At 41.2% G+C, this 13,467-nt stretch overlaps 1 protein-coding gene across 2 annotated transcripts; it reads right to left on the reverse strand.

Moving 5' to 3' along the window:
- Positions 1 to 2,245: 2,245 nt before the first annotated feature.
- cbln12 (cerebellin 12) lies at positions 2,246 to 12,636 on the reverse strand. 2 transcript variants are annotated; one of them, XM_050032637.1, is made up of 9 exons: positions 12,451 to 12,636; positions 11,262 to 11,812; positions 11,087 to 11,182; positions 10,631 to 10,864; positions 8,711 to 8,733; positions 8,391 to 8,536; positions 7,435 to 7,706; positions 5,614 to 7,083; positions 4,407 to 4,821 (listed from the first exon to the last, which is right to left on the reverse strand). In XM_050032637.1, the coding sequence occupies exons 2-8, from the start codon at positions 11,748 to 11,750 to the stop codon at positions 6,814 to 6,816; spliced, it is 1,530 nt and encodes a 509-aa protein (XP_049888594.1). In that variant the 5' UTR covers positions 11,751 to 11,812; positions 12,451 to 12,636; the 3' UTR covers positions 4,407 to 4,821; positions 5,614 to 6,813. The 2 variants fall into 2 exon arrangements, with proteins under 2 accessions (XP_049888595.1, XP_049888594.1); XM_050032638.1 differs by lacking the exons at positions 7,435 to 7,706; positions 8,391 to 8,536; positions 8,711 to 8,733; ... (2 more) ...; positions 11,262 to 11,812; positions 12,451 to 12,636 and adding exons at positions 2,246 to 3,016; positions 3,103 to 3,222 and having other exon boundaries at positions 4,125 to 4,821; positions 5,614 to 6,816.
- Between the last annotated feature and the right edge of the window lie 831 nt (positions 12,637 to 13,467).

Raw genomic sequence — 13,467 nt, forward strand, 5'->3', positions numbered from 1 at the left:
GCCGCTTTTGGGCGGGATGAGAGCCATAGTTTGATAGAGAAAACAATAAATGCGGCCTAGCTGGGATCATTTGACTGAGTGATCTTCAACATTGCTGTTTTACTGCCATGGATGCTCACGTTAGAAAGCGCAGGCCTTTTAGAGCTGACTGGAGAAAAATAGACGGTGTTTTAATCATACAAAGCGTTCATGGGCTGCATTACCAAACAGGCCCGTTTGTAAATGACACAGTCAGGTTTTTTCAGGGTTTTATTACATTACCTTCCCCATTGGAATTATCCTCATCCTGTGATATTTCTTTATTACTTAATAAAATATACATCCAGACCCCGAGGGCACATCGATGGATCTTTATTGATAATTGTTACATTCTGAGGTATCAACACAGCTTTCTTTTAGGCACCGATGTGATGATTTGTGTGCTTCTATTAATGATACAGCTCTGTGTGATTGGGGTTTTGGCGCCCTCTACTGACCGCGCACTGAAATATGATTATTAGCCGTTTTGGCTCCTTTATGTTATTTTATTTTATTTTATTTGGCTTTTTTTTTTTTCCTTTATGTGGTTTCACTTAATAACAGTCACATATTCGTCTTTAGTGAGGTACTTTTACACAGTGAACCACTAGTTCAGTTTTTTCCAATGTAGAAAAAAACATAGAACATGGGATTTTTTTTGCATTTGAAATAAATGAATAGAATTAAAAGTATTTAAGAGTTCTGAAATTTAAACAAAAGAAGGGTATCTTTGGGAAATATAAATTATCCACTTCTTCCAAATGTCTTTAAATTTAATCTCCTGAAGCCTCACTGAAAAGGTGAGTCTTTCCATTACAAAGATTTCATAAATTATATCATACCAGTTGTCTATGGATGGGGCATCTGGCTGAAGCAATTTCTCTGTAATTGTTTTTGTAGCAGCAACACCCAGTATCTAAATAAATATTTTTGTTTTAATATTTGTAGGTGCTGAAAGTAAAGTACAAAAATGTAGTTCATCCCACTTAAATTCTAAATATAGTCACTAATTCTCTATAAATCTCACTCCAAAAAGCATTTACTTTTGGACAGGCTCAAAATAGGTGGCCCTCTGGGAGCCACAATTCCTCCTGCAGTTGGCATTGCCTGAGTGGTGACACCTCTGAGCAGGTGTAATAAAATATCTACTAAGACTCTTCCAGCCAAACGCTCTCCAAACAGTCTAACATAATATCTTCCACTGAAATTCACAATATTCCATCTAAACTTCTTCTGGGATACAGCAGTTAGTTTCTCCCTCCCATTTTTGTTTTTATATAGGTGGCACTTGCTATCTTAACCTAGCCTGTCATTTTTTATTTAAAGGATGACCAGGTTATCAAGCTAGGGGGTACCTGGGCAGAAATTAGCTCCTACATTAAATGAATTTATGCATTTAATAATATGCACTACGTAGGCAAAAAATAAGATGAAATAATTAAAGTCACAACTAGATTTGATACAGGACCTCTCTTAGGAACAGCGCCACAAGATCAGGTAATAATATTGATATATTGAATATTAATGACATAACTACAAACTAATTGTTGCACAGGGTCCTGCAGCTTTTGCAGGTCTGGGTCTGGGGTCCCAGAACAATTTGTCAGTCTTGCATGGCTGGTAATCTAGCTTTGATTTTTATATCATATTTACTATTTCTGTTCTCCTCAACTTAAATGTTACAAAGATGTATGAGCTTTGAAATTACCTAGTCAAAAAATCAAAAATTTTGGGAAAGGCCTTAATTTTCTGAACAGGAACAAAGGTCAAGTGTGAGTCTGATACAAGGGCGACAGACAGAGATGGAGAAAGAGAGAGATGGTTATAAACCAGGGAAGCGTAAGTGACAACATGTGACAGTACACCACACTTCATCCATGGCAGCCCTGTAGAGAAGAGCCTGCCTGCTCGCCAAGGCCTCCATCTGTCTGCGGCCCGGTGAGGAGTATCCGCTATTCACCACACTTACACTCTGCCCCATGCTGGTCTGCTTGGTCCACGCCAACGCTAACTCTGCTGGTGGGAGCTATATTTACAAACAGCTGCTGTGGCACTGGGTACGCAGACCACAAGAGGAGGGAGAAATATTGTTTTGCGTCACGTCCCTAGAATATTACACTATCAACTCAATTATTTCTGTATGTTCGTCTAGCATTGACTCATAAAATAATGTGTCTGAGAATGTTTGTGGAGAGAAATATTTGACAATGCACACATAAAAGCCTTAAATACTGAGCCAACTTTATTTAATTTCAATATTTTCTCCTCAATAGAAATTTCTGTGTAAATAAACATTTGTTGCAGGAGATTAACAGGCATATAGAGGAGCATCAGTCGTACGACACAGCAGAGTAAAGGGCAAGTTTGGCAAGTCTGTTAGCTAGACAGGGTGCCATGTGGAGCACAGCAATGTTTCCAACACTTAGAATGAAAAAAAAAATCTTTGCACAGAAGCCCACATTGCACATGGCTACTTCATAATTGTGTCACATTTAAAGTATCTCTTATACAAACCAAACAAATATTTATTCACAGAAACAGAGCAAATTAAATCCACAGGTAAATCATTTTTACTGAATGTTTTTCCACTCCTGTTTTTTGGTCTTGAGTCAGAATGATTTTTGATCTGCACAATCTTCATCTCATTTTTGCATAAATCACATCCCTCAGTGCACTGTTTAAAGAGTTACAGATTTAAGCCTTCCTTTCCTTTCCAACAACTTTAATTTTTCTCCACCTCATTCTCACTACTGCTCTAACCAATTCTCCTATCACGCTTCCAACACCTCAACCACCTTAGTCACAGGGGGAAGACCAAAAACCCAGAGAAGGTGGAGTACTTCCAGCCTCCCATCAGGTTGCCTCTCTCCAGTCTGAGGTAGGCCTTGTCCCCCTTCTCCATTATCACCAGGCCGGCATTTGTTGCAGCTTCCCTGGTCACATCCTGGTCCCCAGCAAAAGCTGAAATCATTGGCCAGCCGTTCAACATCAAGCTGACCTAAGAGAGAGCAAACAAAGGGATTAGAGAATGCAAGTCACTCGACTGCAAAAAAAACTATTAGTGTCATAACTGAGGTGTGGTACCTGAATAGTTTGTCTATTGTAGGCCTTTACAACATGGAAGTTGAAGCTATACACGCCTCTTCTTGGTGCCAGGAAGACACTGCTTTCTTGGTCAAAATGAGTGCCAACGTTCACCAAAATCTGATGCAACACCAAGGGAGGGAGAAAAAGGAGGACGGCACTTGGGTCATTCTTTTTGTCCATGCAGTCTGAGCTCAGATCCAAAGTACTGAGTCATCTTTATGACATTTCCAAAAAAAGCACATAACTTCCATGAAAATGCAGCACGACTACGCTGTGAGTCTAAAAGTTCAATGTTTACCTTATTAGCATTTTTCCTCGCTGTCAGAATTCTAATTCTATATGCATCTCATTGGCAGAAGACTGACTACAAAATACTGGAGTACAGCTTTCAGGAGGGGAAAACTTATCAACTTTATTTTATAATAACACTGTAAAAATATCCTTACGGGTTTTATTTGAACTTCAAAACTATTTACTGTAACTTAAAGGAGAACACCACCTAAATTAGGGATCTCCAGTATGGTATTTCCATTGCCTAGGGAAGTTCAATCAATTTTTGTGAACATGAGCTACTCTCTCTCAAAACCAGAAACCGGAGAAGCATGTCTCAAACTTGTGATGTCATCAAGTATAAAGTCTGGAGCTGCTCCATAGACGATAAAGGAAAGTGATTTTGCGGACCTACAGAAAGTTTATTTTCTTTTTTATACCCAAATTAGCTTTATTATTTTGTAGTGTTCTCAGCTGTGAAGCAGAAAATGTACCCATATACTCAGATCATTCCCCTGGGTGCTCTCGGTGTCATCTAGAACATCTCTCACCGTTCTCTGTCTATGGAGCAGCTTCAGACTTTATTCTTGATGACCTCACAAATTTGAGTTTTAGGATTCCAGTATTTAGATGTGGGAGAGAGTTGTTCATGTTTACCAGTATTTTTGGACTGTTAAACCATAGGAATAACGTGTATGAATTTTGGAAAAGGGCATATTTCCCCTTCAAAGACACATAAGCATACTTACATTATCAAAGTAGATGATCATGGTGCGGTTGCTCATGTCCGTGGGCTCGTGGTTAGTCTGGCGGCTGGCAGAAAAGGCCACCCGTCCGGAGCCAGAGCGGACCGACATGCCCAGAGCGTTACCGGCAGGCTCGGATGAAGGAGTGGAGTCACACACGACCAAACATTTCCCCTCAAGGATGATAGGCTCTGTGTCATTCTGGCCCTGAGACTCCACAAGCCCCCACAACAGGAGCACACCCAACAGTATGGAGAGGTTGACGGTGACAAACCTGGGGTGCATGACTGAACCTGGGATGTTTAGTCGATTATCTCTGATTGATTTTGATGTAGAGAAGTGTCACTTTGGACAACTTGAAATGTAAACAAACATGCTACGGAAAAACAAATGGTCTTTGTGAAAATGTTTCAAACTTTATTAACCTCTATGTAGTTTTGGTTGGTACCAACTGAAGGATATTAATATGCACCCAGGCAGCGAAAGAACCAGCAGATGGGATAATATTCAGAAAATATTCAGAATTCTTCATTGGCCATAGCTGTCAATCATTCCCTTTCTGTCTGTATTTTTCTTGTTTGCCCCCACAAATCCCAAATCTCTTCAGTGTCCTACGTGCTGTGTCAGCAGGGGCCAGAATGACAATCACAAAAAAAAAAAATCTCTTGGTATTTTCAAGTTGATTTCTTCAGCAAAAAACCTGACAAGAAGGCAGAGGAGAAGTTAGCTGGCAAAAGGGAAGAAAGGTTTTTAAAGACAAGGTGCAGTGAAGTGTGCGAAGATCCGAGTTTAGACTATAACTGATGCAGATGGAGGGAAGGATGGGGTGATAAAAGATGCTGATGAGAGGTGAGGAAACAAAAAAACAGATGAGGTAAGATTCTGGAGAGGTGACAGGGAAAGGATGTAGGACCCAGAAGGGAGTGAGAAAGAGAGAGGGTGTGGGGGAACAACTCCACTGAGTGACCATCTGTCTCATACACGTACCCCCCTCCCTTCCAACGTTGCTCGACACGAATTCCCTCACACACACACACACTCTCTCACTTGTGCTTTTGTTTCACACTTACGGACACAAATATTAGTAGCTATACATAAAAAAATGTCACCTTTGCTTTCTGCATTTTTCTTTTATTTTCTCTCCATGTTTAACAGCCTTTCTGTGTTTAACTCATAAAAATTAAATGTTTAATTGGGGATTAGAGTCATTTTTGACCTCATGTGATGCCATTAGGTTTGGAACAGTACATCTTAAGACACCATTCACATATCTCTGACTGAGATGAGCAACAGCATGTGTCAAAACATCCTTTTCTTAGCTTTGATGAAACTTATTTAATTGCACACAAATACAGCTGCTTTCTGGTTGGAGAAGGATTCACATTATTGCAAACCAACTATTCTTCTTAAAACAAGTGCTCTAAAATCACCCTATTTTCAATGTACAGTACAATCCTAGCATTTTAAGTCAATAAAAAAAACTGATGATCACCTGTTTCCTTCTGAACAATCTTGTATTCCATATCAGGTGAAAACAATTGTTTCCTCAAGGCTGGAGTACCGTTGTGTGGTCAAAAATAAATCCCCGTTCTCTTGCTACCCTATCACATTATTTCACAGCAAGGTAGTCAGTCTGATCGTAGCCAAGCCAGAGTATGCTCTGATTTTTCTCTCTCTCTCGCTTTTCCCTCTCCCGCTCTCTCTCTCTGTGCCACCCCCCTTTCCTTCTGCTTCTTTCTCACCCTCTATGTACCATCCGCCCACTCACCTTTATACTGAAATAAAGAAAATGGGAAAATAATTGGGTATCTGAGCTGCTTCAAAGAGCAAAGTTAGCGAGTGAGTGGCAGTTGTTTTCCCTTTTTTCTTTAATACCCAATCAAATCAGTCATTCCTTTTTGTGTCTTCAAGCTGAGTTTAAAAAGGATCAAATGCACCTTCATGGGAAACTCCACCAATGCTTTATAAAGCAAGGTAGCTCCTATCAAAAAAGATCAGACTAATCAGACTGGATTCACACGATATAGCATCAGTTTCTCTGTGGGGACATTATTTTAGTGTTTTTTTGAGTGTATGAATACATAAACCAACCTGATAAAGATACAACTAATACACACATGAATATGTTTTTACAAAATTCAGCTTTCAGTCAAACAGGGGCAGACCATCAGAGATGCTTAACAAAGGACGGGATGAGTTAATGTCTAGTTTCAAAAACATCTGACAAAATTATTTCTGACATCAAAACAACATTTACAACCTTCTTTAACACAATTGTAATATCTTAAAATCAGTCATCTACAGTATGATTTCAGGGGAATGAAAAACACATATTAACAGTGCAATTTTGTCAACAAGGACTATTTTTTGCCCCTCTTAAAAGGAACCTCTTCATTTGCTGTCCCACTATAGGATCCCTTCATGTTCACTCACTGAACGCTCCATTTTCAGTTATCTGTGATATTTCCATGTGGATATCAGTCGATCACAGTTTTATAAAGTATGGTTTTGTCTCTTTAATGAGGACAGATGAGCTGAGGCTGATATCTGAGGGGAGAGAAACATCAGAGCGGCTCAAAGTTCCATGTTGTGTGGCTCCAGAGGTGAGGAAGTAAACCAACACCCCTTTGTCTTTGCATGACTTTGTCAAAGTTAAACCAGCATGGTGCCCGTCGGTGGGATTTTCTCCACCTCAGACTTTGATGATAGTAATGTGACTGTTGAGCTCAGCTTTGTAGAGTCCAAAGCCCAAGCAAACCGGCTCAGTGAACGTGGTGGTGAAAGTGTGGAGGTGGGTCAGATTGTTTGATGGTCCCAATTCAGAAAACGTGATGGTGCCTGCGCCGTAGTCCACGGCAACAGCAACTCGGTTGCCAGTCATTTGGTACGTGAGGCGGGTCTTCCTGCGGTTGTGCCAGGCAGCCAGCTTCTTGTCATGCTGCTGTGTCAAGCTCCATGACACCTGGGAATTTAACGAAGACATTTTAATTATGGAACATGTTTTCCTTTGGGTTCAAACTAGAACTAAAACAATGGGTCAGTCGTTTTCTAAAGCAAAATAACAAAAAATCAGGATGTAAAGAGTTGCTGTCTTTCTCTGTTGTCTCTGATAGTAGACCAGGTTATGTTTAGGTTTGAGACTGCTGGTCAGACAAAAAAAGCAATCAGAATTGCAGTTTGGGAAATTGTATTGGGAATCATTTTCAACTATTTTCTGATATCCTATAGACCAAACAATTAACTGTGACATATGCATCATATTTAAATGGTTAGGTGCTGTCAACTTAACAGCTACTGTAGGTGGCATATATACCTTGTTGTTCCCAAAGGCATTGCCCTCTTTCCCCTTCCGTCCAATACGTCTATAGCAGACACCAATATCCCAGAATCCCTCAGCCTTCAGCTCCCAGTAGTGTGTCCCAGAGCTGAAGGTCTGGGCGGCGAGGACCTGCGGCCAGTGGTCGAAACGTTCAGGGTGAGCGGCGCAGGGCAGGCGGTTTTTGACCCGTGTCACTGAGCGAAGGTCGTCAGAGATGCTCAACAAAGGATGGGCCGTGTTAGTGTCCAGAGACAAGGGACTGGTTACTGTGTGAGAGATATAAAATGAAGTAAAAAAACAAAACAAAACAAATACACACAGTTGTCTTCTAACTGACATTGGTGGATAAAACAGAGCCTGCAAATATGGAGCAAAGCCAGGAGACCTTCAGAGCCAGGCCAGCCGTTTCCCTGTTTCCAGTCTTAATGCTAAGCTAAGCTAACCGGCTGCTGGCTGTAGCTTCATATTTAATGAACGAGTATGAAAGTGGAATCAATCTTGGCATCGAACTAAGAAAGCGAAAAAGCACACTTTCAAAAATATGAAACCAATTATTTAAAAGTCTTAAATAAAGGATTTAGGGGAATCTATCAACAGAAATGGAATACAATAATCATAAGTATGCTTTCATTGGTGTACAATCACCAGAAACCAAGAAATGTTGTGTTTTCATTTGCCTAGAATGAGCCCTTTATATCTATATAGGGAGCAAGTCCTCTTCCATGGAGATCACCATGTCGCACTGGTTCTAGAGAGGGCCTTCATGTTTATATGTTGTCTGAGGGCCACCGTAGGCTGTCAGCATGCTTGGATGATGAGGGGTGAAGGTAAGGGATTTCACTTGGTTACAATTTACAACCCCACAGCTAGATGCCACCAAATCCTACACACGGCTCCTTTAAGAAAGTTCAATAAATGGGGTGGGTGTGTGTCACCCATCTGCAACTTACAGAGCTCCCTCTTGAGTTCACTGAGGCAGCGGAGGGTGCCGGTGATGAATCCTCGATATTTGCTCTCTATGTCCTCCAAGATGTGTTTTCTGTCCAAATTTATGGCATCAGGGATGAAAAGTGGGTTGTTCAGGTCAGCTAATAACCTAGAATACAAGAGCACAACATATACTGAAAACTATCTTGTTTAAAGGCTTATTTTCTTCCTGGTTTTATGTCTCATTGTCTTTTCTATCTCATAACATAACATACATACAAAGACTGCCTACATATACACACACACCAACACACCTAGCTCCACTAACTTGTTCTGGACTTACTTTGTGTCATCTGATTGAAAGGCCTGAGGAGAGAAGAGTGAGGACATAGAACAATTAATTTACTGAAAATATAACAATGTCCCTGTGTATCTGTCCGGCTGCATTAGAATGTAAATAAACACAAATTTAAAATCTCACTCAAACATATAATTAACCACTTCTGTAGCCCTGTACATTTTATTAGGTAGATACGTACCATCTTTTTTCCACAATATATGAGCTTATACAACAATAATTACAATATTTGTAGTAAACATACTTGTGGTTTTGCTATATATTATGTAAGAATATACTATAATAAGCTAAAACTGTTGGACGACAGCATCTTCTGATGAGCCTTTAATGGAGCCCATCAACGTTTTACCATTAGTGATAGTGTCCTATATCAACACCTTATAATTGTCAAAGTTAAACAGTTTTGGTTATTTCCCACAAGATACACTGTCTGTGCTGTTTTGCCTGTTTTCTTCTCACTAGGTTGGACTCAGTTTGAAACCACACCCATATATATCAAATAATCCCTGTGCCACATTGAATTCAGGAAGAAAAGTCTGTTGTTTTTTTTGCATGCCTCCACAGTGAATGAAGAATCAAAAAACAGAGAAAAATATTGAGAAATTGGAGTACAGGGGGTCCGCATTTAACAACAGACAAACTACATCACAACATCTGTTAACACACTCTCACACAACTCATGCAGCATAATCCAAGTCTCATTTATCCAGTCGTATGCTCAGTACTTCCCAAACACATGCATATTTACTAAAACGTGAATATTTAAAACACTCGGACCAGTCGCAAATCTGGGCAGCCGTGTTCATTTGAGCTCTGCTCAATGGAATGCATGAGCAGAGTTTGACCACATGTGCTTGCCGATGTGTGCTATTTGCATGCAGAAGTGTTTTACATAGTAAGTTCCCCTTTTACTCTGACTCACGGAGAATTTCTCTATTTTTGGTTTCTTTATTCACTGTGGAGGCATGCGAAAAACAGTTTTCTTCACAAATTCAAGGTAACACTGTGTGAATAACTGACACACAAATGATCCTTTTGTGGGTGAAGTATTCCTTTAAACTCTCATCCATATTTAATGTTACAGAGAAATAATGAAAAATAAGTTTTCAGGGGCTTTGAATTTGTCCCCTTTGTTCACAGCAAAGTGAAGAACTTATGAAAATGGTCGTCTGTTCAGTGTCAGATGAGGTGAGATATGCCACGTAGGACAACACAGTAAATACCAGCAAGTTGTTTTTATTTGGTACTTACCAAGACACAGGTGGGAAACTAGAGCTTTAACAAACAAGACTATAAAATCTACAGCAAGACAAGTGGCTCTGTACTTGGCAACATGCCCACAATAACAATTTCAATATTTTTTTAGCAAAAGTAATGGTTACCATGTTCAGTTTGGCATTTTATCAAGCTAACATTTGTTAATAAGCACCAAGTACAGAGTACAGCTGAGGCCGATGGGAATGTTGGTTTTGGGTGCATTTAATCATAACTCAAAGTTATGGGCAAATCTAAATTTGACCAGATGATGGCGCTTGGGGGAAATCCTGAAGGGTTCATGAATGCCTGTCAACACATTTCACTCAAAACCAAAAATGTCAACCTCATGGTGGTGCTAGAGGAAAAGTCAGACCAGCCAAAGTTAGTAGAACTCATGCTCTGCAAAGCTCAAATGTCTCTACAAAATGTAATACCAACCCATCCAATAGATATTCAAGGTTGGACCAAAGTGGTGGACCGACCAACAGACCATTATTTTCGCCCATCTAGTCTTGCCACTAGTGTGGTTAGCTGAAGGAGAACTGATTCAGCTGGGTTAAAACGTTTATTTCCACAACTGACATCACGGTATCATATTATTTGCGGTGGCTATGTATAGCAGAGTATCTGTTCAGCAGCAAGTCTTACCCAGATGAGCAGGAAGGGGTCAGTCTCTGCCAGCAGCAAGGCCAGGTAACGCTGGATGTTCAGTACCTGGTCCATGTCCCCTTTCACCTTGGAGCAGTCTTCATGCACACGCTGTATGACCTGCTGTCTCTCCCTCTTGGTGATCTCCTTCAGATCAGTCACCAGCTTCCTCACCTGGACCTGCAGGTCTGAGCCCAGCCGCTCCACCTGGGTTTCATCCTGCTTCAGAGAGTCCTGAAAACAAAGATTGATGGTTGGTGCCAGTTCAGTGATTGAGACATAATCAAAACATCTGATCCAATTGAAAAATTGATCTGTAGATTGAGGCCAGTCAGAGGGTTATGCATGGAAAGGATTTCAATTTGGGATCCCTTGTGGGTCATAAATTAAGCAGTACAGGGTGTACAGATCATTTACTGAGAGAGTCACTACATTGCATTATGTATTTTCACTCACAGCCATGGTTGAATCAATACTCTCATGCTCTTTGAGGATTCGCTCTCCATCTTTCAGCTTCTCCTCTGCTTTGCTGAGCAGTGTCTGGAGAATAACCTGTAGAATCACACATGTATGAGCAGACACACACTCATACACAAACAAAAATAAACACACACATGGTTGTCCAGCTGACCTTCAGATCCTCTTCTACTTGTTTCAGGGCTTTCACTTTGTGCTGAGCATGCCCTCCATCCAGCAGACAGTCACCACACACATACACCCTCTCGTCAGCACAGTAGTAGCGCAGTATCTCTGTGTGTGTTGGGCACCTTCGCTGGGAGAGGTCCCCGAGTGGATCCACCAACAGGTGGGTGCTGAACGCAGGTCTCTCCAGATGGGGTTGAAGGTGTTCGGTACAAAGCGACACTTCACATCTCAGGCAGGTCTTGACAGCCAACACTGGCTGCCCCTCTGATGCCTCGGGTGGGCAGCAGTCACACAGCACTTCTCCATGCTCCTCCTGACACTGGGGGCAGGTAAAGCGACTCTTGCCCTCATCCTGGACGGTCCAGGCCTCGCGGATGCAGGCCGGGCAGAAGCTATGACCACAGGGCAGGGGGTGAGCTTGGCTGAAGAAGTCTCGGCACACAGAGCAGGTCAGCTCTTCGTCTAGGGATGCCATAGTGAGCAGATGGGGGGTCCCTGGTGTGTTTGTGTGTGTCACACAAGTCTAAAAACTAAACACTGGATACACACGAGATAAAATCAAAAACATGCTGATGATTTGGTTTGCTGTCAGTGATTGTACCTGCTGAGAAAATGTAACCAGACATCACGTTGTTGGCCCTCACAAACACCAAATGAAAGATGCTGCCACAAGTTACATGCTGCTGTTACATGTAAGAATGCCATGATGAGTAATAAGACAGCTAGTATTGAGCTGGTGACAAGGGGGAAGTCCTTGTTTCACTCCAACTGTGCACACAGACCAGTAATCCTGTCTACTGGGCTTCTGCCTACCGTGCTCTATGAATAGAACACTTAACAACCACTATTACTGGGAAAATGTGCGGAGGTTGGACAAAAATAACACCTCATAACTATAGGGAAGGAAGCAGGCAATCAATATGTAAAAACAAAAAAAGCCTTGCTGGCTATCACAGTTAGGGTAAATGGTGGCAGATGACCCCAGATGAATGTTAACTCGACTCAGACCCAAGCACAGGGGATCAGGAGATCATCCTTGACAGCTTGTTGGCCTGATTTATTCTCTACATGTGCTCTGCTTTTACACATTTAACCACCGACTCACATATGTTCATCTCAAATGAATGAAATGAGAATTTAAGATAAATATCTAGAACAAAAGTGGGATTTCCTACCTCTTGGAGCCCTGGTGTTTGCAGGCTGTGGCCATCGGAGAGCGTGTGTGTTGTGCGTCCGTTTGTTGACTGCGGAGGCTAATCCCAACAGATTCACCTCCCCGGGGTGTCTCCACTGGACTCAGGGAGGTCACATGACCCTGGGATGGGAGGAGGGCGTGGGGAAAATTATTAGGTAACTTTGAAGTAAACTCTTCTCAGAAGACTTGTCTCATTTATTTTTAGTGAATACTGTTTGTTCACATTAAACCACTATGACATCAGCTCAGTTGTTTTTATGTTGTCAAATGAAACATTTTCTTTCTACCTCATCTTTTTAAACTGTATGGCAGTGGTCCTACTCAATACATATTATAAGACACTGTGAGTGGGGAAAAAAATCATTTTCCCTCTGTCTATGGTGCAGGTCTTTCCTGACTTGGGCATGTACATCTTTAACTGCTGCCGCACACAGGAGCCCTGGTTTACTTTCACTACCTTGAGGATTTAACTGTGAATTTCCAAGCTATCAAACTTGCAAGATGAGTTTCACATACTTGAGAGACCAGTGTTTTTTCCATAGGCCTTAAAAACTATTTCAGGCTGATACTGTAAGCATAGATTAACAAATGCTCCAGGTAGAAGGCAACAAGATAAAAAGGAAGTACAGGATATCCACTGCATGTAAAGGGACCGAATAAAAAAAGAATACACTGTACAAGTAGATACTGTATCCTGTTAACTCTGGAGATTGTTTAACTTTTCCTCTAGCGCCCCCGTGAGGCTGAATTTTGTAGCTTTCAGTGAAATGTCTGAGCAACTGTTGGATGGATTGTCAAGAAATTTTGTACAGACATTCATGTCCCCCTCAGGATGAATTTTAATAATTGATCATCTGACTTTTCTCATATTAGGATAACTAAGGAAGACCACTGAAACAAATAGTGAGACATTTTGGAAAATGTACTTACTACTGAGGGTTAGGTGAACAGGTCGATGCCACATGTCTGCCTGTTTAATATGAAGCTCCCTTTTCGC

This window comes from Epinephelus moara, chromosome 21 (genome assembly GCF_006386435.1).
Source record: "Epinephelus moara isolate mb chromosome 21, YSFRI_EMoa_1.0, whole genome shotgun sequence".
Lineage (NCBI taxonomy): Eukaryota > Metazoa > Chordata > Actinopteri > Perciformes > Serranidae > Epinephelus > Epinephelus moara.

What these genes read in the sequence shown, in the direction of transcription:
- cbln12 (XM_050032637.1), bottom strand. Translation starts at nt 11,750, where the DNA reads ATGGCATCCCTAGACGAAGAGCTGACCTGCTCTGTGTGCCGAGACTTC. An exon ending in AAGTAGAAGAGGATCTGAAG is followed by an intron (nt 11,183 to 11,261) that starts GTCAGCTGGACA and finishes GTGATTCTACAG; the next exon opens with GTTATTCTCCAGACACTGCT. An exon ending in ACCCCTTCCTGCTCATCTGG is followed by an intron (nt 8,734 to 10,630) that starts GTAAGACTTGCT and finishes TTCTCTCCTCAG; the next exon opens with GCCTTTCAATCAGATGACAC.